Source organism: Coffea arabica, chromosome 7e (assembly GCF_036785885.1).
Source record: "Coffea arabica cultivar ET-39 chromosome 7e, Coffea Arabica ET-39 HiFi, whole genome shotgun sequence".
Lineage (NCBI taxonomy): Eukaryota > Viridiplantae > Streptophyta > Magnoliopsida > Gentianales > Rubiaceae > Coffea > Coffea arabica.
The window spans coordinates 10,609,403-10,636,801 of NC_092323.1; the positions used below are offsets into that span (position 1 = coordinate 10,609,403).

At 35.8% G+C, this 27,399-nt stretch overlaps 4 protein-coding genes across 19 annotated transcripts; all 4 read left to right on the forward strand.

Annotated features, from left to right (window-relative positions):
- The first annotated feature begins 4,354 nt into the window (after positions 1-4,354).
- On the forward strand, positions 4,355-9,859 carry LOC113701832 (protein PIN-LIKES 3-like). 8 transcript variants are annotated; one of them, XM_072058903.1, is made up of 13 exons: positions 4,355-4,544; positions 4,750-4,866; positions 4,964-5,015; positions 5,184-5,372; positions 5,501-5,580; positions 5,702-5,826; positions 6,380-6,501; positions 6,775-6,990; positions 7,567-7,659; positions 7,947-8,047; positions 8,834-8,886; positions 9,118-9,303; positions 9,469-9,859. In XM_072058903.1, the coding sequence occupies exons 4-13, from the start codon at positions 5,238-5,240 to the stop codon at positions 9,591-9,593; spliced, it is 1,236 nt and encodes a 411-aa protein (XP_071915004.1). In that variant the 5' UTR covers positions 4,355-4,544; positions 4,750-4,866; positions 4,964-5,015; positions 5,184-5,237; the 3' UTR covers positions 9,594-9,859. The 8 variants fall into 8 exon arrangements, with proteins under 8 accessions (XP_071915004.1, XP_027078466.1, XP_027078468.1 ...); XM_027222665.2 differs by having other exon boundaries at positions 4,768-4,866; positions 4,948-5,015; XM_027222667.2 differs by having other exon boundaries at positions 4,768-4,866; positions 4,948-5,015; positions 5,187-5,372.
- A 1,947-nt stretch (positions 9,860-11,806) lies between these two features.
- On the forward strand, positions 11,807-16,812 carry LOC113702329 (protein PIN-LIKES 3-like). 5 transcript variants are annotated; one of them, XM_027223479.2, is made up of 11 exons: positions 11,807-12,142; positions 12,822-12,990; positions 13,081-13,160; positions 13,318-13,442; positions 13,896-14,017; positions 14,224-14,445; positions 14,552-14,644; positions 15,035-15,135; positions 15,476-15,528; positions 15,643-15,828; positions 15,975-16,283. In XM_027223479.2, exons 2-11 carry the CDS (start codon positions 12,856-12,858, stop codon positions 16,070-16,072), a joined length of 1,215 nt encoding a protein of 404 aa, XP_027079280.1. In that variant the 5' UTR covers positions 11,807-12,142; positions 12,822-12,855; the 3' UTR covers positions 16,073-16,283. The 5 variants fall into 5 exon arrangements, with proteins under 5 accessions (XP_027079280.1, XP_027079279.1, XP_027079282.1 ...); XM_027223478.2 differs by having other exon boundaries at positions 11,809-12,142; positions 16,159-16,812; XM_027223481.2 differs by having other exon boundaries at positions 11,810-12,142; positions 12,944-12,990; positions 13,398-13,442; positions 16,159-16,812.
- On the forward strand, positions 16,640-22,560 carry LOC113702327 (protein PIN-LIKES 3). 4 transcript variants are annotated; one of them, XM_027223474.2, is made up of 11 exons: positions 16,640-16,779; positions 17,800-17,837; positions 17,933-18,012; positions 18,169-18,293; positions 18,717-18,838; positions 19,964-20,185; positions 20,298-20,390; positions 20,965-21,065; positions 21,390-21,448; positions 21,565-21,750; positions 22,196-22,560. In XM_027223474.2, exons 1-11 carry the CDS (start codon positions 16,716-16,718, stop codon positions 22,339-22,341), a joined length of 1,236 nt encoding a protein of 411 aa, XP_027079275.1. In that variant the 5' UTR covers positions 16,640-16,715; the 3' UTR covers positions 22,342-22,560. The 4 variants fall into 4 exon arrangements, with proteins under 4 accessions (XP_027079275.1, XP_027079270.2, XP_027079278.1 ...); XM_027223469.2 differs by having other exon boundaries at positions 16,647-16,779; positions 17,583-17,837; XM_027223477.2 differs by having other exon boundaries at positions 16,686-16,779; positions 17,958-18,012.
- Positions 22,561-23,556: 996 nt separating this feature from the next.
- Positions 23,557-27,150, forward strand: LOC113701427 (protein FAR1-RELATED SEQUENCE 5-like). Of its 2 annotated transcripts, XM_027222080.2 has the most exons (3): positions 23,557-23,752; positions 23,879-26,138; positions 26,837-27,150. In XM_027222080.2, the coding sequence occupies exons 2-3, from the start codon at positions 23,904-23,906 to the stop codon at positions 27,002-27,004; spliced, it is 2,403 nt and encodes an 800-aa protein (XP_027077881.1). In that variant the 5' UTR covers positions 23,557-23,752; positions 23,879-23,903; the 3' UTR covers positions 27,005-27,150. The 2 variants fall into 2 exon arrangements, with proteins under 2 accessions (XP_027077881.1, XP_027077880.1); XM_027222079.2 differs by having other exon boundaries at positions 23,557-26,138.
- Positions 27,151-27,399: the final 249 nt, after the last annotated feature.

Below are 27,399 nucleotides of genomic sequence, written 5' to 3' on the forward strand. Positions count from 1 at the left end.
TTATAAACAACAACAACAACAACAACAATAGAATTCAAGGGTTGGTAGATGTCACATTGTGATAAATTGCAACTTAATTTACTTGCCCACTGACTCATTCGTCTTCAATCTCCATCAACAAGGATAAACAGGCTGTGGCTGTGATGAATTAGAACCTAGAAATGGCCTCTGCCCCTCATTTTAAGGCATGCAAAGCTATAGAGAAAGACATGGGTCGACCACCAATAATGGAGTTGAATCCTTGGTGCATCCGCTATGCTCCATACTCCACTTCTTAAGTTTTTTGTATGGCGAAAGGTACTACTGGCAAGGTTTCATATGATGACCTCGGGTCCTCCATGTTATTCATTATTGCCCTCGTGATCAATAAAGCATGGATCATGAACTCTGGAAGGAAAAGCAAATGGGAAAAGAGAATTTTTTTTCTTTGACATGCAATCTGCTCATTGCTTTAGGTCATGATCAATTCTGCTCTTTTTTTTTTGGGTCTGATTTTATTTGGAACAGCAAAGAATGAAAATGATTTTCTGAGAACTTAACTGATATATACTCAAATCGTCATAAAATTTTTAGGATCACGTTTGGATTGCCGTTTTCTGAATTTTTTATTAGAAAAAAAAAAATACTGCAATGAATTGATATATGTAAGGTAAAATAGTATTTGAAAAATGTGATCACGAAAAAAATAAAAAATTTTTCCACGGAATACTTCAATCCAAAATCATTTCCCTTTTGGTCTTTTTCCCTTTCCTTTCGACCAGCAGAACAATGCAAGATTCACAAAATAATTGATATTTTTATGGTTGTCCAATCTAGAAAACAATCAACGAATGTGAAGAGAACAGCGAGGGTTGTCTCCCCGTTCATACTGATGAGCCAACAACCTAACGTGAAAATTCACTGGGAAACTTTAAAACGAGAAAGAAAAGTGCAGCAGAGAGAAACAAAATCACTTTGGTGGGTGTGGAATTGGGCGAGCAGCTGAATGCATTTTCATCTTCGACTACCCACCAGCACGCATGAACAACGTTTTCCATGATACATATAGTTGAATGGTAGGTAAGATTAATCCTGTGGTTTCGGCCTTAAGATGGTCGAATCTTGCTTTTCTGATCATATTTCTGTCAATAAAGATGAAGGATTTCATGATATATATATATATATTTTTTATAAAAAAACTAGGTATGAAATTATTTGTTGTTGGTACCTGAGCCAAAAGTCAATTGAAAAAAAAAAATTCACATTAAGCAAAGTAGAGCCAGTTGTGCCATACCCATTTTTGAGTTTGTTAAATTTTGTGTATTACTGAATCAATAGTTATTGAATCATAAGCAAACAAAAAAGAACTAAAACATGATGTTTATGAAGGAGAAATAGCAATACAATAAAAAATGGGACAGAGAATGACACAGAGTGTGAAACAAAAGATCCGTTGCGCATTCTAACATATACTATATGGTAGAGGAGTACCTAATCGGGACAGGTGTTAGAGGGAGAAAATAAAATCTACAAAGGCAATAAGGATTATAAGTCGTACATCAAAATCTACTGTATAACTCAATCTCACTTTGCCTTCATCATCATTTAATTGGGATCCATGCATTTGCTGAACTTCAACGCTTTGCCCTCATCTTGTCAAATTAGAAATTAATCACCTACACGAAATGGACCCATTTAATTAATACTTAGTTCCACCACTGCACATTTGTTGCGACACATGAAATACGTTTATATAGATAGGTTGTAACATCAAAGCAAGACGATTTTGACTACATTTCTAATATCTTTTTTTTTTTAAAAAAAAAAATTCTTTTTACAGGTCCAATATCTATCAATCAAATTTTTGTTTTTTTATTTATTTTTTGGGGTTAGAAAAAGGTTTTAGCTTATCGAATAAACTGAAGAAACAAAATAGGGACAGTCATAGAGGGATAATTTCATCTCTTAAAAGTAGTGTCATTCCATTAACCAATAAACAACGCTGGAGTGCTGGATTTTTTTTTTAATTTTTTTACCCCATGTTTGGGGAATGCGAACTTCGTTGGTGACGAGGAGAAAATGTTGGTTAAGTGCTGGCCTCATGAAATAAGAATAGTTTTATGTCACAAAAAAAATGAAACCAAACAACGTGCAGAATAATAGGCGGCACACAGATTTGGGGGTGATATCATACTACGTGTCTGCTTTAGTGATTGATCACTGTCACACTATGATTGCAGCCTAACGTACTAGCAGTGACCAAACGGTCACCCGAACGCACAAAATATAATTTTATATGCACACGATATAATTTATTTTTAACAACGTGTAATTATAAAACAAAATTTTATAAGTTTCATATGAAGTATAAAAACGACGTACGATATGTAATTTAAATTTTACATTTTTTTTAGGTTAAACCTTGGCCACGAACCTTTAAATTACTTCTGACAACCGTGTCTCTGCCCATCCTCCTACCAGCAGTGAGCGACGGGTCAACTCTTTTGTCACATGTCAGAAACTAAATAACCTGACAACTAGAACTGGTAGATTGTTCTAAACACTAATTAGAAACCAAAAAAGAAAAAAAAAAAAAAGGGAAGTGATAACCAATATCTTGCTACCAAATATATATATATATATATATATATATAAGAAGTATTGACCATTTCCATGTTAAAATTACCTCTCTCACTAGAAGGTCAACTTTAGGATCATGTTATCAGTTTTAGATGGAGTAGATCTCACATGCATTGGCATTCTTCTACCAGTAAATGCAGTAATATGTATGGTAGGTAGTAGCAAAATCAATCCTCCTGACGACTGGTAGTAAGAAATCAGAATTCAGAAATAGTTTTTTTTTTCCCTTTCCTTTCATTTAATGCCTATTGGTGTTCCAAAAATATCTTTCTGAAGCCTTGGAGGGGAAGATGTACCTTGGATTGGCGTATAGTGTGACTTGTTAGACACACCAGGTCCTACGGAATTTCATCGTCCTATCCCTTGATTGAGATGTCCTTCGTTTCACCCGAGAAAGATTCATTGAATTAGCAAAAATTTGGAGCCATGGCCGTATCTCTTTGATGAATGTGGTATCGAAGTTCAGTTTGTTCTGAAACGAGGTCAGCCTTAGGAGAGACCATACGAATGGTTGAATTGAATACACGTTTTATCTTCAATCCAATCTAATTAACTGAGCTTCTTTTAGGATAGAACGGGTAAAAGAATTAGCGAAGAACTTGCGGCCAAGTTTTTTTTTTTTTTTTTTTGGGTCACTTCCTTCTTTCATAAACTTCTTTACGAAACTAAATTAAAAAAAAAAAAAAAACTGAACTGAATAGTGTGAACTTATAGATTGAACTGTAGACGACAGTGCCTTTATTGGGATTGCTCTTGCCCTGTTCAACCAGGCTGTCATGAGTAGGACTCCGGCCATAACATAGTCGAGAGATCCAAAATGTTACGAATCGATTTACAAGTTTTACTCTATGTCTTGATTTCTAGTGTTTATATATATATATATATATATATGTATGGATATCATCTGTTAATACACGACTAACTAATATTTGAATAAAGTATTTTTCGCCATCAATCCATTCGGAGGATTCGCACAAGTACCCGGGACGATGATAAAATCTAAGATGACAACGTGCTTAGTTATATGACTTAACAACATGGAGAGAAAATAGACTAAAATTACTTGGACAAGATGCTCTACGGTGGTTGTAATGTCATTCTCCAATTTCAAGTTTCTTTGATCGTGAAAGGCTCAATAATTGTTAATAATTATGCATGCCACATTCTGTACGAGTGAATGTGCATGTAATAGATCCGAATCATGTGGAAGTTTATATACATATTTAGCAGCAAAATTTTGACCCTAAAAGGTTGAAATTTTAGAAAATAATTAATTTGGCCTCTAAGTGTTGATGGCGACTCTGATCTTTCTTTCTTTCTTTCACCTTCTATTCGACCTCAATTAAGTATTTTAGAACCAACGTAGGGAGAGCGCTGCCCTGAAACACCGCCCGAATACGGGTAGACAAGACTTCAAATCAACTTGACTAAAAGCTGTCGAAATGTGTGGGGATCGAGGGGCCAAAACTTCGAAGCTGATGTTTTCCGCAAAATTAATATGTTTGCCGCCTGAGTCGTTCTCATGATTCCCTGTGGATAGTAAATGGTAATGCAAGCCAAAAAAAAAAAAAATTTGTGGTGATGAATTAAGGCAAGTGCAAAACGTGGTTGGAGCGAAAAACTCTTGCCAATTGACTAGCGTATCTGGGCTTCAATTGCACCCCATGAAAGCTACATTTTCAGGCCGGTAAATATGCAGTCTTACGTGACTACTGTAGAGCATCTTGATAAGCATAAAGCTTTGTCGGTTGATTGACTGTGCAGTAAATGCCGTGCTTTAAGGGCCTACCATTTCATTTTGGAGCATGCACTCATGAAATTGCACATAAATTCACACCAAATGTTGGCGCAATTATTAGAAATTTTAGTTGGCTTCATGGGTTTTCTCTCCAGGCAAAGGAATCAAGCAGCTAGGATGCATTACGGTCAGTTCCATACTACACTTTCCAGTAGTATTATGTCATTTTTGAGCTGTTTTCTTGAAATTTTCCTTTTATACATCATGCTCAAAAACTTTATAATCATAGCAACTTCACTTGCGCTCTCATCAAATGATCTAGCTTGTTTCCATTTGCGTTACTTTCCTATTTCTTAGTTCATTTCTTCCGTACTAGCTCATCAAATCTTCAGAACTCATCCATTTTTTAGGTTGCTCACAGAGTATAGTTCATCCACGAGAAGAAGCTCTCATCCATTTTTGAGGGCATTATCGAAAATTAATCAGAATCGATTGCATACCACTTAAAAGTAAGTTTTATCTTCAAAACGGGTTCATTTGTCTTTCCCCCCCTTTTTCTCCTTATAATTAGTAAGTGTGTCATCTGATAGAGAAAGTTCGATGAAGCAGGTTTGCAGGGACACATCCACAGGAAAAAGATAATAGGGGAAGTTTCCAGGTGAGATATATACTATAGAAATGTGCATGTCCCGTGGTACTCAATAATAACATGCACTAGAGTCTTTCCTCCTACTATTTGTACGGATAAACTGCTACACTGATCGATTTGGCATCACTTCCACAATGGAGTCTGAACAGCTTCCCATTTGTGCAATGAATCATACAGCAGATCTAAAATCTCACTGGCTTATATTATTGGCTTCACGGGAGAAATTCCAAGATGGGATTCCTTGCCTTGTTCATTGTGGCACTGATTCCTGTCCTGAAAACACTTATTGTCACTGCTGTTGGTTTATTCCTTGCCTTAGAGAAGGTGGACATCCTGGGTGACACTGCAAGGCATCATCTGAACAATGTAAGTGGGCTATATATTAGTAGTAGCATTTATGAAATTTATATACAGAGTCAGTCAGTTGCTGTTGGTGATCTTAAAAAGAGGCCGAACAGATTAATATATTTTGTTGAATGATTGGACCAAAACAGCTCGTGTTTTTCGTCTTCACTCCTGCTCTAGTTTCAAGCAGCCTGGCAGAAACAATAACAATGAGCAGCCTAATTAAGTTGTATGTCGATCTCATCAAGTCTTTGAATTTTCTTTCCTTGAAAGAGACTTGGGTTGTAACATTCAGATTTTGGTTGGTTTCTAACTGTTTGCAAATGGCATTTATGTTTTTTTATGTGCAGATGGTTCATGCCGGTGAACATTCTTCTCACCTTTATTATTGGTTCGGCGTTGGGTTGGGTGCTTGTTAAAGTCTTAAGAACTCCTCAACATCTACATGGCCTAGTTATTGGTTGCTGTGCAGCAGGTTATAAAACTCATCATAATTCTGAAGTTCTACTACTATAATTTTTCATTATTTTGGAAATCAAGCCGGAGAGTAGCTCAGCCAAGGTCAGGAATTAGGGGCTAGATTGATATTGGGGATAATTTTAGAAACCTCCCTTGAGCTTTTTGATAATTTCAATAGCCTCCCCTAAAATTTGTAAAATTACACATACCTCCCCCAAAGTTAAGGTTTTGATAACAAAGTTAGTCCAATTAGAAAAAGTAACATTAAAAAAGTACTTTAAAGAGAAAGATGAAACTTTTATTTCATAAATACCCCTCATGCACGTATATAAGTCGTATTAGTAAGAGAATAAAAATAATTAAAAGTTAGGAATAATTAATACACACATTTGATCACTCAAAAAGTTCACATTTAATAAATTAGACAATACAAATAAGCAACAAAACTAATTACAAAGTTCAGTAAAACAGACTAGTCATCTCTTTTAACTTGATGCTTGCTATGATTCTTGTGACAAAACTTATGTGTAAATAAATGCTTTTGCCACTTCTGAACTCATCAAATGCAGGGAACTTGGGGAACTTGCTTCTCATTATCATTCCAGCTGTTTGTGAGGAAAGTAACAGCCCATTTGGAGATTCATCAACATGTTCTACTAATGGAGAAGCTTATGCATCCCTCTCTATGGCGGTAATTCTGTCCCGCTTTTCAGTACAATGACGACTTTGCAAACACCATTAGTTCCTAGATATATATATATATATATATATATCCCAGCAATCTTTTTTTTTTTTTTTAATTTTCTTAACCTCCTTTTTATGCCACATATATCAACCCCATCTCATGAACACTATAGTACGACTGTATTCAAATTAAACTCTTCTGGAAAACACGGTCCAAAAGTAGATGTTTCTTATGTCTATCTTGTCCATACCATTTATTTATTTCTCTTTGGCTGAATAGATAGGGGCTGTATTCATCTGGACGTATGTTTATAACATCGTACGGGCATATGGGATTCGAAGTACAGGTTCCACAATTAACAGAACAAATTCTGCCAACGGTGGAGAGATAGTGACAGAAAGCAGCTTGGAAGAATCATTGTTATCAAAGGATATTGAGACTGATCATTCTCATGATACACCACAGCCCATTGAGAGTATTGAAAATTATGAGAAGGTTGATCTCCTTTTCTCATCTTCCATGCATAGTACCAATTTTTCTGTCTCCTCTTGCACTAGAGTAAGTTGTCACCTCACTGAAGTGTTTGGGTAGTTCTATATTTTCTTATCTACTCCGTTTATTTCTGAATCATAGAGAGAGCAAAAATAAAATAAAAAAAAAATGCTCCCATTTTGTAGATTTCAGAAAATATGGTAGGTTTTTCTTTTGGGGAAAGCTCTAAGGGGGAAAGAGCGACTTCACTTTATTTTTCCTAATAACCAAAAAAATTCAATTATGACAGCAAGTTTAAAAGCTTCCTTTTCCGGAGAATTACAAAAAAAGTATATGTACTTTGACATTACAATGTGGATCAACAATTCAGATTAATTTAGCCAGGATAACAACCACTCAAGTATAGATGTGAAAATTAAGGGAAAAAATCGCGTTAAAATTCGGTATTTTAGGTGTAATATGACCTCTACTGCATTGTTAATTTATTTTCTAAGCTTTTAGAAATCATAGAGGTGCCAATTTAGAATCTATTTCTTCCTCTCACTCGTCCCTCTTATTTACTCAAATTGTTTCTTCTAGGTACCGATGCGAAAGAAAATTAAGCAGCAGCTGAAAATTTTGGCAGAAAGGATGAACCTAAAAATGATGTTTGCACCGTCCACCATTGCCACGGTATGATCATACCATCTATAATTTGTACGAATCAGGAATTTCATCTAATCCTTTTTAAAAAATGGAACATCCCAGAAATTCAATTGAATCTAAAAGGGTCAAGGGAATCATGAAGCACGTTCCAACAACAAATGAGCTAGCTATGAAACATGTTCTCTAAATTTTCCAGGCCTAGTAGTACATTTTTTCCTTGTGGGATTTCTATAGCCAAATGTCGTGTTGTAGTTGGAAGTCATTGGCCGAGTTATCTATGATTTCAATTGAAGTGTGAAAGTAATGTTGAATAGATAGTTGGGCTTGCGATTGGCGCCACCTCTCCCTTGCGAAAGCTACTTATTGGTGACTCTGCTCCTCTTCGGGTCATAGATACCTCTACATCCATGTTAGGGTAAGATCTTGAAATGGGCTCCTATTTTGCTAGAAATGATTGCGTAATCTTTATTAATTCTTACCGTGCAAGTGGATTATCATGTTGCAAACCAATGTTTTGAAAATTGGATCGAACCGGTCGGTTTGACCAATTGAACTGCAAACCAGTCGTGTCTCCGATTCAGTTCAATAGTTAATTGAAAAATTCAATTGAATCGGTCCAATCCGATCAAGAACAAGTTAGACTAGTAAAAATCGGGAAGTTCAACTAGAGTTCACTAATTTTTTTTATTTTTTTAGAGAATATTTCAACATTATTCAAAATTTTTAATGCTAATATAAATAAAACTGATTAAACTTTTGAACCAAAATTGAACCGGTAAACCTCTTCTTGTGTACTCTCCTCTCCAGTCCGGGTTTAACACCATTGATTGTAACCAAGCATGACCAATCCCATTTATATATCTCAAATTCGAGATAGCTTAACTGAAAAGCTGTCTTGGTTGCTTTCGCACCCCCCAAAAAAAAAAAAAAAGTGTGTGTCATGGCCAGCGTGTAAATCGTAAATTCAGTTTTTCTTTTTTCTTTTTTCAATCACTAACCAAACATTTCAAACTATTTTCACAGGAATTTGAATTCTGATGACCATAGTAGCATTAACAAACGAACTTCATTAATGCGATTGAATCACATGCTGTTATTTATTTTACACAACTTTCCTCCTAAACCAAGACTACAAGGCTATGTGTATATGGATGTTTTTTTCTCGATTATTTTCTTAGTGCTATGTGATTTACTGCAACAGAGACGCATCAATACCGGCCATGACATTGATAGTCGGAGCAAATCTCCTCAAGGGTAATCTTAAAATCCTTTAAACATCTGTCCCGCTATTTTCAGTCTTTCCTTTTGGATTCAAGGTTACACTTTTTCTAGGGAGATGTTATAGGCACTTCTTAGAAAACCTTTGTCACTCCATCCTCCCTTTATAGTATGAAGGGAGGAGGATGGAACGCTAGAGGATTTTTAAGGAGTGCTAATATCATTTTTCTTTTTCTAACCATGGTTTACTTTATAATTCTGTGACAGGTCTTCAAAGATCTGAAGTCGGGTTGGGGATCATAATAGGGGTCCAAGTGGTCCGTTATATCGCAATGCCTCTCTTGGGCATTCTTGTTGTTAAAGCTGCAGTTCATTTTGGACTGGTGGGATCGGATTCATTATATCAGTTTGTTCTTCTGCTGCAATATGCACTACCAACTGCAATGAGCATGGGTATTGTTCAGTGAGAATCTCTAAATTTTATATTACTACTCTAAACTTGTATACTTCTTATGCGACAGAGATTAGGTGAATTTTTGTAAGGAAATGAAACTCTCAAGATATTGAACTGCTCTACCAGACTTGGCCTAATCTTCCATTAATGTTAATTGTTTGTAGGTACCATAACGCAATTATTTGAAGTTGGGGAAAGGGACTGTTCGGTTATTATGCTGTGGAATTATGCAGTGGCAGCACTGGCTCTTACTCTCTGGTCAACATACTACTTGTGGTTTGTGTCTTGAAGTTCCTAATCTTCATTTTTTGTGTACGTGCCCCATGCAAATTATTCCAAACAAAATGGAAGCAAGATTCATACTACGTTTGTGGAAAGTCATCCAACTTGTGCAAGAGGCCTTTTTTTTTTTTTTTCGTTTTTTTTTATGGGTAAATCCTTTTGGATTGCTAAGATTCTGAAGTTGAAAGTCTTGATATGTACAAACGAAACAGCATACAGATGTATCTATGCATATACAAAATATCTTATAAATTCAATTTTTTATTGCAATAATCATTGAATATTGTTATGTTGTTAATTCAGACATCTTCTATTGCAGAAAAACGAGAAAAGACTATCTCTGTTTACATTAATTCTGGGTGAAAATTGATACTTTAACCAAAAAAAAAAAAAAAAAAACCAATTGAACTGCTATTTTTAAGGTTTTGAGTTCTCAGTTGTCCATTCTAACAACGCATATATCTTTTCCTTGACACAATAGCTGTTTAAATTCCACATCAATGCAGAAGGAAACCTGTCTTAACATTGCCAATGAATTTAAAAAATATGCAATGCATCATGTGACAGATTAAAATTCGCTTGTAAATACAGTAGAAACTAGTGTGAATACCCGTGCTACGCACGTTGCTGATATTATTGAAAGAAATTAAAAGAGAAGGTGAATTAAAAAAAAGTAAAAAAAAATTGTACCAATATAGTTAAAATTTAAGATTTGTCTAACAATAGTTTAAAGTATGATAAAATGTGTACATCTTTCAAGAATTGCGTTTTTACGAAAGTTTTTATCCTTACACTAAAAATCTATTATTGGACAATAGTATGTACATTATCACTATTTGAATTTGAAATCTAAATTTTATAAATGTAAGTACATATATCTATATATCATACATTCAATTGTAATAATATTTACACTATTAATGTATATAAGATTAATTTGAAAGGAAAAAATCAGACTACTTGTAGTAGACTTCGCTTTAGAGATATAATTATAAAAAAATGGAGAAGGATGCCTCAGTTTTTTTTTTCCCTTTGGCACAAACAAATGAATCAATTTCGTCCTTGACATTTAAAAACTGAAATTATTACATCCCTGAACCCAAATTTTAATCTGAATCAAACCACCAATCAACCTGATTACAAATTTCGGGAATGTAATTGGTAGATCACTTGGTTAACTCAATTTGATATTCATGTGAAATTTAATGAACCTAAAAAGAAAAAAGAAAAAATTATAATATAAAAAAGAAAGATTAATCTTTCCTACATTATCATTGTATACACTGACGGTTTTATGTACCGCCATATCATTTTAATTTAAATTTAAACACCAAATTTTATATTTATGATACACATCTAGATTCGCAAGCAGATATACTAACAGTGCATGAAAAGATTTACCAAAAAAAAAAACTCTACTATTCCAAGACAAAGAATGACCTTTTATGTTATAATTTTTATTTTTTTGGTTTAATAAATGTCATGTGAATATGATGAAGTTGACCAAATAATCTATCAATTCTATTTTCGAAATTTATTACTGGGTTATTGGATGGTTTGATTCAGATTGAAAATTAGGTTCAGGAATGTAATAGCTTTAATTTTTAAATGTCAGGGATGAATTTGCTTCATTTTAAAAGTGAGGGATGAAAAGAATATTTTTGTGAAATGTGAGGGATGAAACAAGTCATTTTCCCTTAAAACATTATTGCTGCGTGAAATATGCAATAATTGTACCCCTGTCATAAATCGATATCCTGGTACACTCCGGATGGCTGGAACATATTACTTGGGATAGACGAAATATTAGCTTATGGCAATCTAACCTATTGAGATAGATGTATGGCAATTGCACTTTAAATGGGTTTGGATGCAAAAAAATTGGATCAACAAGCAGCATGCCATAGACACGCGAAACTGAAAACTTCAGGCTGGGGGGCCTCCATAGTCCATGGCCGAGTATGGGCAAAAACTATTCAAGATACCCCATAATGTGAAATATGAATAAATATGACTGACACGAATGGGGATGGGGCTGGTGGGTTCTTTTCTTTGGATTGCCCACAAAACAGGTCAGAATAGCCCAATTGCTCAGCGACGTAACTGTATGGCCATACCACCAGAAAAGCTCGTAATTGTAGCTTTCGTCAGTCCCCCTTTTTTTGACTATTCTATATATTCGAATTTATCGTTGGTAAACCACACTCTCTCCTACTTGTGGCCGTTAAAGAATCAAGCAGTCCATCAAATAAAGTGATAAACGAGTTGTCTCCATTCCGTGGAAAAGGCGAATATGCGCCATGCAATTTTTTCCCCCTTTGGATGCTGCTAATCCAAACATGTTGCCTTACTGATGCTACTTAATCACTGTTTTTTTTTTGGGGTTCCCTTTAACGCTACTGAATCCCTTTTCCTTTTCTTGCATGCTACTTAATCCCAACAAGTGCATTTTGGTTTCCGGGTTTCTGTTGAAATCAGTCTTGGTAGCAGAACTTTGAGTTCTAATCAAGTCTTACACAAAATAAACAAGCCACAGAGGAACTATTCGGCAGCTGGGTAAAATGCATTTTCTTGCTCTTCTTTCAGAACTCTGACGTTTATATTTGTTTTAGTAGTATTATAGTACTCTGTTTTATCAGTGTTTGATATATCGGATTGCTTGACGCTACTCTATTTATTAAGTTAATTATAAAAGTAGTTCTCCAAGTTGGAGAAGGGACAAATGGAAGTGTCATGTGTCTTTACGTATCTGTTTTTTTTTCCTTATTTATTGTTTTCAGACGCCAACAAGCCAAGTTGAAATTGAATTTGCTTGTGTCAAATTCTCTTACATACTTGATTATTATTTGGCTGCTGGCATGCACTCACTTTCCAACACAAACTAAGGATCCTCTGCTAAAGGATATCCGTATGTTGTGCAAAAGTTAGACCATGGAACATTATTAGGGGGAACTTATTAAGCTAGAGATTTAAGCACCATTATGATGGTTTAAATTATGTAAGATTTAGTCCAACTTGTCAAGCAGCCATTACCTGTATCATGCCTACAAAAGGTTATGGATGTCTTGACTTTGATAGGAGGAAACATGGGATTTACTTATCCAGCAGGCCAAGGAGCGTTTATTGTCCCATAATATACTATTTAGTCGTAATGAGTTCAGCTGAGGAAGGAAGTTTGTAGAGGAATTAACTAGAAATAATTCCTCTTTCTCCTTTTTGTTTTGTTTTCCTGTAGGAGTTTGGAGTACTTGAAGTTTTCGTATATCATAATGGGGTTGCTAGATTTATTCATGGTTGCTTCTGTGCCTGTTATGAAAGTACTCTTAATTTGCGGACTCGGCTCTTTTCTTGCTTTAGATCATATAGACATCTTGGGAGAGAGTGCAAGGAAGCAGATAAATAATGTAAGCATCAACTTTAGCTTTATCATTCTTCTTGAACAATCATCAGTAACTTTTTCCAATTTAACGGAGTTGTTTAATTTGTGTAACCAGGTTGTATTTTTCGTATTCAATCCAGCACTTGTCTCCAGCAACCTGGCTCAAACAATTACCTTGGAGAACATCGTATCATTGTGAGTACTTCTGAAATCACTTATTTCAACATAATTTAATTAATTTTGCTCTTTGAACGTAATGTGATGTGGTTTAAAGGAGATTTGTTTTGTTTAGTGCTGATTTTCAGAACCTGTCAGCTTTAGGCTAGATTTAACTTTAGATGGATGTATTTAGGTGGTTCATGCCGGTCAACATCTTGCTGACTTTTATTCTTGGCTTATTTTTTGGATGGGTACTTGGCAAAATAACTAAAGCTCCTCAGCATCTGAAAGGCCTTGTAATAGGTTCATGTGCAGCAGGTTAGTGCTAAGTGTTTTCTCATTTCTGCAACTTGATGACTTCCTGTACATCTGCTTAGATACAGTTAAGAAGGCCTGATAGGTTTAACTAAAGCGTGCAGGTGAAGTGTATTGGGGGGGTGAAGTGGCACTTTTTGTCTATCAAATATCTTCCCTAAAACATAATCATTTTCCCCCCTCAAAACAGCGACACTGTTTAAAAGGAGAAAGGTGCCAGAGAGAAATCATATATGAATTGCAGTTTGTCTGCAAAATGAGGAATGTATGTTGTTTAAAATTTCAGTTAGTTATGGATTTAGTGAGATTGGAATGTATGAAAACTGGCCACTTTTATTAGCAATGGATAGATTACCTGTTGCATTCCTTTTACAAGAAAGATAGTTGCAGTGCCATAACACGCTTTTGGGAAAATACCCACAAATCAAGCGATAACAGGAATTGTATTATGACTAGGAAACTTGGGGAATTTGCCTTTGATTCTTGTCCCAGCTATATGCCGTGAAAAGGGTAGTCCATTTGGAGCACCAGATAGCTGCCATATGTATGGGATGGCTTATGTTTCTCTTTCTATGGCGGTATGTATCATATTTCTTGTTCTGCCTTTATTACTGTAAACGAAGATTACAAACGAAAAGATCAGTGCCAATATTTTGGTCAAAATAATGCATCTCCTTTTTGACTTATTTTAGAGAGCTGATGAGTCTTGTGACTTCATTTGTTAGTAGGTTTCGTTGACCATTTTTTATGTCATGACTTATGATTTCTTGTTATCATGTCTCAGATAGGAGCCATTTATCTGTGGTCTATTGTTTATAACATTGTTCGCGTGTCATCAACTAAGAGCTATGAAGTTATAAATGTGAAGAATGAAAGTTCTGATGAAGAAACCTCAAAATCCCTTCAAGAGCAGTTAATTGATGAGCTTGATTTAGAAGGCACATCTGCTATGGACGATGCAAATGTATCTTTGCTATCATGTGCTAAAACTGATGAGCAAGGAAAGGTCAGCCAATCCATGGCATTTTTGTGTGGATTAGAATATTAGATATGTGTTTTCGTCAATTTTATAGGGTCCTTTCAATTTGATGACTGTCAAGAATTCATTGCAGGTTTTCATCTTGGACAAAATTAAGAAGCAAATATATTCATTTTTCAGAAACATTAATCTGAAGGCCATACTTGCACCTTCAACGACTGCAGCGGTATACCTTTAAGTGTCTGGCAATTCTTTATTGAATCGAATCAAATTCTAGTAGATAGTTTGTAATCCTCAGTAATAGCATCAAATTCAAATGAAACATTGGGTTATCCTAATCCTGGGTATATTTTTACTAGGGAAGAGAGGGGAAAAAACATCAGCAGAAATTATTTCAGATAGAAATATAATGCCGCAAAGGGGTTAGCGTTTCTATCATATGAACCCAAAGACTCTTAGACGGTAGCCTGCCACACATCAAAAACCATCCTTCATTAGGAAATTGAGTACATTTTGAAAGAAAACCACTCCTTCAAGAATATAAACCTTCTAAGGCAAGGCATTACCAGGTTATTAGTTCTGAATTATTTTCTCATTTAGTTATTGATCAGTGCAGATTGTTGGCTTCATCGTCGGATTAGTGCCCCCCATACAAAGGTTGATGATTGGTGCTAGCGCTCCGCTTCATGTAGTCCAGGATTCTGCTTTATTACTTGGGTAAAACTCCCGCATCCGAAAACTTTCTTGCAGTTTACATTGGAATATCTTCACAAATTATTCTACAACTCTTTCATGATTCTGAAATTTCATCACTGTGGCCTGTACAGAAGCCAAAAAAAAAAAAAAGAATCTAAATTGCTTGTATTATCAAGGGTACTTGGTCCTCATACTCGATATTACCTAAACAAGTTTGCTGAACTGCTTTGGCATCACACATGGAACAGTATCTAATATTTTGAAATTCTCCACTTCTAATGTATGTTAGTAGTAACTCATTCAGGTTATCTTGGAGCTATAATTTCTCATTTTCCCTTGTCGACTTTTAATTCAATTGCAGGGAAGCAGCAATCCCCATAGTCACACTGATAGTTGGGGCAAACCTCCTTAGAGGTACCAGTACTACAAATGTCAAATCCTTCTGTTTTTTGTTTATGTTTTGGAGCTATTGGAGTTTACCTGTGTTGTGAGTACCTTTTAATCCAACTTGCATATTTTACCTTTTAGGTCTAAGAGGATCAGGAGTCCAGCTTACTGTCATTCTCGGGATCATTGCTATTCGATATGTTTTCCTGCCTCTGATTGGAGTCTTGGTTATTAGAGGGGCAATTCATCTCGGCTTCGTGCATGCAGATCCCTTATATCAGTTTGTTCTACTACTACAGTATGCTCTTCCCCCTGCCATGAATATAGGTACATTCCTTTTCTCTACCCCGGCAATTACGTGCTTTTAAGTTTCTGTTTTTTTGTACATTGAATTTCAAATGGTGATAAATACTTTTAACATTTTTGTCACTGGAAGTAAAGTTTTCATTACTGACAACATTATCCTGCTGCAGTCCAACTTCTCGAGCTTTTCAGTTCCTTGCACGACCATATCTATTCTACACACTATATCCTGTTCAACTATTCGACATTTCTTATGTACATTTGCTAGTTTGTATTCTCAGACAGGAAAAATTTGGAAAGCCCTTCTAACAGATTCATCCATGTAAATGGGATATCAATTTCCTCATTCGGCAGGTACAATTACACAATTATTTGGGTCAGGCCAGTCTGAATGTTCTGTAATTCTGCTGTGGACATACTCAGTTGCATCAGTTTCTCTAACACTTTGGTCAACCTATTTCATGTGGCTAGTAGCCAAATCTTGATTTTGCCGTAGCAGTTGCCAGTTTTGCAACATGTATTCATGTTGTTCTCGTTGATTCAGCTAATGTAAGAGCGAGCAATATAAAATAGTACCAGCTATCATTGCATAAGCTCACTGTCGATTCAACATTGTGAAAAAGCTTCCAATTTCAAAATTTTCCTCCAGCAGCAAAAGGTGTCATGAAGAGGGTTCTTTTCCATTGATACAAAGATCAAAATAGCCCAACTGTCCAACTAAGTAGCTGTGCGGATGTACCTGAAAACCTTGTGGCTTTTGCACTCTTTTTCCCTTTTAATTATCCTACTTTTCGAATTCAGCGTTCAAAAAGGAAACCCTAAATATCGCCGTTTTGGAGGTTGAACAATTGAGCACTCCAAAAGTTTTAAACGCTGACGCCCAATAAACGAGTTGCTCGGTTCCAATTTGGATGCGTGGCCGCTGTATCAGCAGCAATGTCATGCTCATTCCCATTTGGATGCTGTTGCATGCTGGTAATCCATATTCCGTACTTGTTACCTTGCTAATGCTATCTAATCTTTTCTTTTCTTTGGGAATAGATTCTTGGTTTATATATCTATATATTGGTTCTGGTGTTTTTGCCGTAAACATCTCTTGGGAGCAAAATTTCAGTGACTAATCAAATCTTACAGAAAATAAACAAGCCAAATAGGAACAACTTGGGCAGCTAGATAAGTTGCTTTCTCTTGTTCTTCTTTCAAAAATCTGCCTTTTTTTTTCACTTTACAGTATTACAGAACTCTGTTCATGAGTTTTTGATACGTCGGATGGCTTCATGTTATTATAATAAGTCAATCTTTACAGTGCTCCACTTCAAGTTAGAGAAGGGATGAACAATTGTATCTGGCTTTCCATAAGTATCGGATATCTCTCTGTTACTTGTGTAACGTTTGCAGCAAGCAACAAGCCCAGTTGGCTACAAATTTGCTTATGCCACTATTTTTTCTCTACCTGTTTTCTTTATTCTAGGCTGCTGGCATGCAGTCAACTTTTAGCACAAACTAATGATCATCTACCAAATGATATCTTCATTTTGAGGAAAAGGTAGATCATGGTGCATTATCAGGATTCTTCCCTAACGATTTTGATAAGCTGAAGTTTTTAGCTAGCTAACGTTAATTGTGATGCTTTAGATTGTGTGAGATTTAGTTCAACATGTCAAGCAGCCGTTAATGCCCACCAAAATTTATGGATATCTTGATTTTACAGTACGAAATAGGGGATTTACTTATCCTGCAGGCAAAGCAGCATTTAATTTCTTGGAAAACATTAATAGGACTGAAGAAGTTCTGTCGAGGAAGAAAGCTGATAGAGGAATTAAATAGATGCTATTTCCTCTTTTTCCCCTATGTACTCTTTCGCTCAAGGAGTTTGAAGTTTTCTAGCAGCTTTCAAAATGGGGCTGCTAGATTTATCCTTGGTTGCTTCCATACCTGTTGTGAAAGTGCTCTTGATTTGTGGACTTGGCTCATTTCTTGCTTTGGATCATATAGACATCTTGGGAGACAGTGCCAGGAAGGAGCTGAATAATGTAAACCTCAACCTTTACTTTCTTCTTCCTTCTTGAATACTAGATCAGTATCATTTTCCAATTTAACACAATTCCCATATTGTAAAAATAAATAGATGGTGTTTTTTGTATTCAACCCAGCGCTTGTCTCTAGCAATCTGGCTCAAACAATTACCTCGGAGAACATCATATCGTTGTGAGTACAATTCGGATCACTCATTTCAGCATTAAGTTAGATTTTGCTCTTTGATGGTAATATGATGGAGTTTAAAGGAAATTTTGTTTTGTTTAATTCTGATATTCAGTGCCTTTCAACTTAGTCTAGATTTTAACATTAGATACATATATTTAGGTGGTTCATGCCGCTGAACATCTTGCTGACTTACATTGTTGGCTCATTTCTTGGATGGGAAATTAACAAAATCACTAAATCTCCTCAGCATTTGAAAGGCCTTGTAATGGGTTTATGTGCAGCAGGTTAGTATTTTCTGGATTCCTGCACACCTGCCAGGTACAATTAAAAAGACCTGCTAGACTTAACAAAAGCATGCAGGCGAAGAGTCTTGGCATAAACCATAGAGAGTAAATTGTGAGCAAAGAAGATAGTGAAATTCAGTAGTTCCTCATACCTCGTTGCTTCCCAGATGGTTCGTCATATCCTGTAAACAGAAAATATAAATTCAATTTTGCCACTAAAATATAAATTCAATTTTGAAAACAGAAAAATGTGGTTTAAAATCAACAAGGTACTAGCTAGAGAGAAGTCATAGATGAGTTGGAATCTACTTGCAAAACAGGTAGTTGGAGTGATAAGATTATGCCTATATGAAACTACTTATTTTGATACTCCCACAAAAAAAAAAAAAAAAAAAAAAGCTAAGAGGTTTGTATTATGGCTAGGAAACTTGGGGAGTCTGCCTTTTGTTCTCGTCCCAGCAATATGCCGTGAAAAGGGTAGTCCATTTGGAGCACCAGATAGCTGCCATAAGTATGCGATGGCTTATGTTTCTCTTTCTATGGCGGTACGTGGCCCAGATTTTGGTCTGCCTTTGTTACTTTAAACAAGTACAAAATTGATAGGACAAATTACACTTTATCTCCCTATGGCTTAGTATTTTTAAACCTATAATTTCAAAAGCTATACATAAGATGAAAATGGGAATAAAAATACCATGAGAAGGTTATGAAAAGTGTAAAAGTATTGAAAGGAAAGAGGAAAGAGGAAAGAGGAAAATCCAAAATTAAAAGAATTGAAAGGCTAAAAAAATTGTATTTTAGGGAAGTGATTTGAATATTTTTTTTAATCATTTAAGGAGAAGATAGATCTCTGCAATTCCTCTTTTTTAATTTCAATCATTAAGGTGAAGATTTTTGGGGAAAGAGGAAGAATTAAATAAAGAAGAAAGAGAAAAAGAAATAAAAGAAAGGAAAACAAGGTAAATGAAAAGTCAAAATAATGCAAGGGCAATTTTGTCCTAAAGGGGATTAAGTGATCAAAATTAAAGGTTAGGGGGTAAACTGAGAAATGAGGTATTCTTTAAGGGGATAAAATGTGATTAACCCTTGAATTAAAGTGTAAAAGTAACGGAATTTGCAATCCATAATGAAGTACCCTAAAATATCAAAAATACCCCTATATAAAATTAAAAATTATTTACTAACCGGATGGGATCACGTGTATATTTTGAAAACTATAAGGAGGGTATGCAGTAAAGTATTAAATCATAAGGGGATTTTATGGTAAAGCATAAAATCATCCGGGGTTAATGCGTCATGTATATTATGTTTATATATTTTGGTCATTTCAGTCATTTTAATTTTTAAACAAGAGTAATTTCGATGTTTTTAAAAGTTCCGTTACGAATGATCATTTCCGTCACTTTGACACTTTAATCCAAACGATGAGGGAGTTATGTATAGCTTTTGAAACCATAGGAGGGTTATATACAAAAAATAGTAAACTATAGGGGGGTAATATGTAATTTACCCAAAATGAAATGATCAGTAGATACATTTTGGTTAGAATAATCTATCTCCTGCTTTACTTAATTTAGAGAGCCTGATAAGTCTCGACTTCATTAATTAGTTGGTGGCATTGTCAATAAAACAAATTCATGGTTGTATCATTTTCTGTGATTATGTCTCAGATAGGAGCCATTTATCTGTGGTCTATTGTTTACAACACTGTTCGCGTATCATCAACTATGATCAATGAAGTTATAAATGTGAACAATGCAAATTTTGATGAAGAAACCTCAAAGGCCCTTCAAGAGCAGATAAACTCTGAGTTTGACTCAGAATGCACATCTGCTACGGACCATGCAAATGAATCTTCGCTACCATGCGCTAAAACTGACAAGCAAGGAAAGGTCACCCAATCTGTGGCATTTCATCGTGGATTATATTCTTAGATACGTGTTTTTGTGATTCCATAAGAATTAAGAACCTTGTAATTTGACGCCTTTCAAGATTCCGTTGCAGGTTTTGATCCTGGACACAATTAAGAAGCAATTATATTCGTTTTTCAGAAGCAGTAATCTGAAGGCCATTATTGCACCTTCAACGACTGCAGCGGTACACTTTTCAAGGGCCTGGCAATTCTTTGTTGAATCAATGGCAAATTAACGCATATATATAATTTGATAGTCCTAAGGAGTAGCAGCGTCAAGTGCAGAATAATGTGTTTTGTAATCCTGTCGTGTGTGTGTGTCATTTTTACAAGAGATTTTTTTTATCAAAGTTTTTACAAGAGAATGGAGCGGCAAAATGATGAGCAGAAATTGTTCCAGACGGAACTATCATGCCCAAAAGGGGTTAGCATTTCTATCAGTATCAACCTGAAAGACTGTTAGCCAGTACTAGCCAGTGACACGTTGATAACCATTATTGTTAGGAAGTCAAGCACATCTTTAAAGAAATCCACTCTTTCAAGAACTTGAACCTTTAAAGCAAGGCCATAAGAAAATATCCTTCCTGTTAAAGACTTCATGTATGTTCGTTGTTGACCAATAAGGCAGTAGTGTAAAGTCTGGTGAACCGTATCAGTCTTGCATGTTATGGTTGGGATTGGAAACACGACGACTGCAAAATCAATTTACCAGGACATCACTACTAAAGTACTCTCTCATTTAGTTATTGATCTCTGCAGATTGTTGGCTTCATCATCGGATTAGTGCCCCCAGTACAAAAGTTACTCGTTGGCGCCGACGCTCCACTTCATGTAATCCAGGATTCTGCTTTATTGCTGGGGTAAAAATCCTTGATTGGTAACCTTCTAATGCTGTTTACTTTGGAATTCTTATTCCAAAACCCTTTCATAATTCTGAAATTTCATCACCAAACGGTTAGTACAGAAGAAGAAAAGATGCAAACCTGCTTGAATTGTCTAAGGAACTTTGTCGTGATAATTATAGGTATTATCCGACCAAGATTCCTAGACTGATTGAGCATATCATATGTGGGACAGTATCTGATACTCTGAACTTTTCTGTCTCTAGTTAATTTTACCAGTGATTCATTCAGGTTGTCTTACCCTATAATTTCTCATTTTCCTTTATCAATCCTAAAATTCAGTTGCAGAGAAGCAGCAGTTCCCATCATCATACTGACAGTGGGGGGAAACCTCCTTAAAGGTACCAGTACCATACGTTAAATCCTTTTTCTTTTTACTGTCTTGGAGCTATATGACTTGACTTTACCTATGTTACAAATGCCAATTCCATCCAACATTGCAAATTTCACCTTTTAGGTCTAAGAGGACCAGGCGTCCAGCTTTCCCTCATTCTTGGGATCATTGCTGTTCGATCTGTTGTCCTGCCTCTGATCGGAGTTTTGGTTATTAAAGGGGCAATTCATCTGGGCTTCGTGCATGCAGATCCATTGTATCAGTTTATTCTTCTACTACAGTATGCTCTTCCACCCGCTATCAATATAGGTACATTCATTTTTCTCCACCCCGCCCACAACCAAAAGAAAAGATCAAAACAAATCATGTGCACTGGTCTTTAGGTTTTGTGGCTTGCAAATTGAAATTGGAGTGGTGATAAATACTTTTTGAGGTTAAACGCGCTGCTAAATCCGTTAAATCTTTATCCTCAGTTGCGCTTTATCACCCTTAAACTCATTATATAGGCATTTTATTCCCTTGTTTGATATTTTAAGGAAAAAAAAATCTCCATTCTATATTAATTATTTCTGACATAATCAAATTTGTTTAGACAAGTTTCGACGTTTTTGCTGCTGACAACATTGTCCAGCTGCGATTCAAATCTCATGCATTTTAGTTCCTTGTACCCTTACATGCATTTCCTAGTTTGTATCTCAGACAGGGCAAAAAAAAAAAGGTGTAAAGCCCTTCTAACAAATTCACCAATGTACAGTTCATATTTCTCACTTGGCAGGCACAATTACACAAATATTTGGATCAGGGCAGTCAGAATGTGCTGTAATTTTGCTCTGGACATACTCCGTTTCTTCAGTTACTCTAACACTTTGGTCAACCTTTTTCATGTGGCTCGTAGCCTAGTTTCTTGATTTTGCAGTTGCCAATGATATTGCAAGATGTAGTCGACTAGAATTGGCTGCATGAGCTAATATAAGACCGAACCAAATTAACAAATACTATCAAAATATCAAATTCGTTTGTTGCACAAGCTCATTGTGGATGGCTTTGTCCGCTCTCTGTATCAGATCTATCCCAATTTTAATGTTTGACATGGATATTGGACTTCTTTTCCCTTTTTTCTTTTGCTTCTTCTGGCAAGGGGACGTTGATTCACTCCAAAGCTAACAGGAGAAATCCACATATGGCTTACCAATGAGATTGATAAAAGAAAAATTGAAGCCAGTCACACCTTATGGTTAACAAGAATGCTTAATTGGCTGGTATGAGTTGGAATCTCAACCTGTTGTGGGCTAAAATTAGGCCTAGCAGATTGGGATTAACTAATTGATTTCATCATTAGTATTCCACAATGTGGTAAGAGCAAATTAAAAACGGAAGAAGTTAAATAATTTATATGCACATTTTAATTTTGGATCAGTATTTTTTTTATAAAGAGCAAATTTTATTAATGAACTATGATAGGATTTACATCACTATCATAATAATATGATAAACATGCACTAGTTGGATTTACATCACTATCATATCATAACATAATGACATGCCAAACATGCACTAGTTTGATTTGCATCTATGTCCTAATGGCGGGTTAAATATGCATTAGAAATAACATATCTGCAATTAATATAACAGATACAATTGATTTGAAAATTTTTGAATAAATATAGAAAATATAAAAAAAAAATTAATTATTTTTTTATAAGATAAATCGCTGCAGCTCGTTAGCAGAGACTTAATTAAAAAAAAATCTATCGGATAGAGAAAGACCTTTTGAGAAAAAGAAAAGAAGTAAATAGAAGTTGGAGAAAAAAGAGGTACAGAAAAAGAATTGTTGGATTAGTATTTCATAGATTAAAAATAAAAACAATTTTGTACACAACCGGATAAATGTCAAATCTCTCTCTTTTGATCATCTAATTAGAATTTTGTACACAACTAGATAATTTTCAAATATCTCTCTTTTGATCATCTAATTTTGTGTTGAAATCTTCTTCTTCAATAAAATAAAATAAAAAAGAATTGTGTTGAAATCTAACGGCCCTCCTTTCCACAAAGAAAGAGATCCACGGTTCTCTTTCGTCCTCATTATAATTCTTTTAGTAAAATGAAAACTTTATCTCAAAAAAAAAAAGATGAAAAAAAGGAAAAACAAAACAAAACAAAGCTCTCTTCTTCCTCTGAACGCTAACTGCAACTTCAAACTTCCCTGAACAAGCTATCATTTTCCACAGAACCCCTAATCATCTCAAAGTTCGCCAAATTATCTTGAACGTCATTTCAGCTCAACTGCCCATTCACAGCAAAATTGACGGTTAGTCTCTCACTAATCACTATGCCCTACTACTCCTTCGTGCCATCTTGAATTTCGTTTCTGTTCCATGTATGCAGCTTTATTTGAAGAATATGAAAATTATTTGTTTGATTTATGTACCTGTAGAATAATTATTTGCTACGAGAAAACCATGGATTTTGAACCACTAACAGTGGGCAATGATGTAACTGAATTTGACATGTTGGGACTGGGTATCGGAATTGGTTTGGGAGAAGAAACCATTGATATTGCGCATCCAATGGATGAGGATGAGGATGAGGATGAGGATAAAGATAGAAACTTTGTGAACCCTTTTCATAGTAGTAGTGATGGGGTGAATTTCAGTGGCAATGGCGGTAATTCTGGAGAAATTTGTGTTCTTGGTGGAGATACGAATCTTGAACCCTATGAGGGAATGGAATTTGAGTCTGAGGAAGCTGCAAAAGCGTTTTATAATTCGTATGCACGTAGGATAGGTTTTAGTACTCGTGTAAGTATGTCCAGGAAGTCTAGGCGTGATGGTGCTATTATACAAAGGTCGTTTGTTTGTGCGAAAGAAGGGTTTCGTATAGAGAAGGAGAAGTCTGGGTGTAACGGTGGTAGGGCTAAGCGGCCTCGGGCTGAGACTAGGGTAGGGTGTAAGGCGATGTTGGTGGTTAAGATTCAAGATTCGGGAAGTTGGGTCGTGTCTAGTTTTGTGAAAGGGCATAACCATGAGCTTGTTCCGCCTGATAAGGTGCATTGTCTACGTTCACACAGGCATGTTTCTGGGGCTGCCAAGTCATTGATCGATACCTTGCAAGGGGCTGGTATTGGCCCCAGTGGGATAATGTCAGCTTTGATAAAGGAGTATGGAGGAATTAGTAATGTTGGGTTTACGGAGCGTGATTGTAGGAATTATATGAGAAGTAGTAAACAGAGGACTCTTGGGGGTGATACTCAGGTTCTCTTGGATTATTTTAAACTGAAGCACTTGGAGAATCCTGCTTTTTTTTATGCAGTGCAGGGAGATGAGGATCAGTGCATGAGCAATATCTTTTGGGCTGATCCTAAGGCTCTGTGTAATTATACTTATTTTGGGGATACTGTTACATTTGATTCAACTTATAGGTCCAACAGGTATAGGTTGCCTTTTGCCCCATTTACAGGGGTGAATCATCATGGACAGCCTGTTTTGTTTGGATGTGCCCTTCTCATAAATGAGTCTGAGGCATCATTTGTTTGGTTGTTTAAAACTTGGCTCGCTGCAATGTCTGGTAAGCTGCCCATCTCAATCACGACTCATCATGATCGAGTGATTCGTTCAGCTGTCACCCAAGTTTTTCCTGAGGTACGTCACAGATTCTGCAAGTGGCACATTTTCAAGGAATGTCAGGAAAAGTTATCTCCCATGCTTTCTGAACATCCAACTTTTGAGGCAGAGCTTCATAAATGTGTCAACTTTACTGATTCTATTGAAGAATTTGAATCTTGTTGGTGTAACCTTATTGATGGATATGCTCTTCGGGAAAATGAATGGCTTCAAAATGTTTATGCTGATCGCAAGCAGTGGGTTCCTGTGTACTTGAGGGATACTTTTTTTGCTGAACTGTCTATTACACAGCGCAGTGACAGCATGAACTCCTACTTTGACGGATATGTAAATGCTTCAACAACAGTTCAATTATTTATAAAACAGTATGAGAAGGCTCTGGAGAGTCGCCACGAGAAAGAGGTTAAAGCGGATTATGATACCATGAACGCTGCACCCATTCTAAAGACGCCATCACCAATGGAAAAACAAGCAGCTGATATTTATACTAGGAAACTATTTATTAAGTTTCAAGAAGAATTGGTAGAAACACTTACCTTCTTGGCTACAAAAATTGAGGATCAGGAGGAAGCCACCACGTATCAAGTTGCCAAATTTGGGGAAAGTCATAAAGTTCACTTCGTCAGATATAGTGTCAGAGAAACGAAAGCAACCTGTAGCTGTCAGATGTTTGAGTTCTCTGGTCTACTTTGCAGACATATATTAACATTCTTTAGGGTTGCAAATGTTCTGACTCTTCCACCTCTTTATGTTTTAAGAAGATGGACAAAAAGTGCGAGAAGCAGTCTAATGTTGGAGGACGCAACCAATGATCTGTCAAATGGCTCTCGAGAATCTCTTACTGCCAGATATAACAAACTTCGTCATGAGGTTTTCAAATATGTGGATGAAGGTATGCAGACTGAGGAAACTTATAATGCGGCAATGGATGCCTTGCGAGAGGCTGCAAATAAAGTTTCCATGGCTAGAAAGACGGCAAGAACAAGTTCAGATTCCAATAGAACCCGCAAGCAGGATCATTCTACACTTGAACATGATGAAAGTAACATTGATGGTGTTCATCCATTGGATTCGGTGAGTTTTTTTATTCTTTTCATTCTGATGAAACTTTTCATGGAAAAGGTTTTCAGTTGCATGTCTTATTCTTGCTATTAATTTTTTATTTAATTTAGTGTTCCCTTGCATGTCTTGTATTTCCCATAGAGGAATGACTCCTATATTGAGGAAGCATTTCAGATTGTTGGCAGTTTTTCCATACAGCACATTGGTGCTCCTGTTGTCATGAATCGTTAAGAAGACACAATACAGCCTCTTTGAGTCGGTCTACAACAGTTTTTCCATAAAAACTCTTTCCTTTTTTTTTTCTTTCCTGCATGCCCCATTGAGTCGGTCTACATACAGCCTTTTATTTGATTAGTGGTCAGTTTGCTATACAGCCTTCTAAAATACCATGCTCTTTTATGAGAATCTTTTTGTACACATACAAGGTGAAATAGTAAATTAGTGTGGCTGATCATTTATTGGAGAATATTCGTGTAATCTTTTTCGTTTTCTTTTTTCCTTTTTAAATGCCTGCAGTAAATACAATAGTTTATGTGCCAGTCATGTTGAGAAAATGTCATGCTTGATAATTTAATGTGCGAATTAGCAGAGAGAAAGAGAAAAACGGAGAAACTTATCTGATCATAGGAAAAGTGGAGAAACTTGTCTCTTTTTTTTTTTTTTTTAAAATTCTGGACTAATTTCATCAAAAATTTACCTTTTTGGTTTAGGATGAGCAGGACAAGAAGATACAGAAACTCACACGGCAGCTTAAGCGTGCTCAACGGAAATGTGAAGCATACCGGGCTAATTTATTTTCAGTTCTGAAAGATATTGAGCAGCAAAAGTTGCAACTGTCTGTAAAAGTTCAGAACATTAAGTTAGACATGAAAGATTAGAAATAAAGTAACTCTCTTTCTGTTTACATGCTGAATGGTAGAGAATATGCAGCAGAAGTCATTCACTGTAGACATGGAATTCTTGCACTGGAAGTGGTACGCAATCTTGGGGTCATAATTAAATACAATTACCAAAGTTGTGTGTATCTAAGACTGTTCAGAGTTGATTTTGATGTCCTTTAACCTGGTATCATGCAGAATTATCAGAATGAGCTAGCAAGATTTTTCATTTCTATTCCACTTATTTTCTCTCACAGTTGACCTGAATCTTATGGGGATTAACGTGAATACAAGAGCAGCAGTAGGATGAAACTTTTTTGTAGGTTATAGTAGTTATATTGCCATAACTTCTATGGCTTCAAGGTTTTGTAATGATCATGAAGTCATTTAAGATG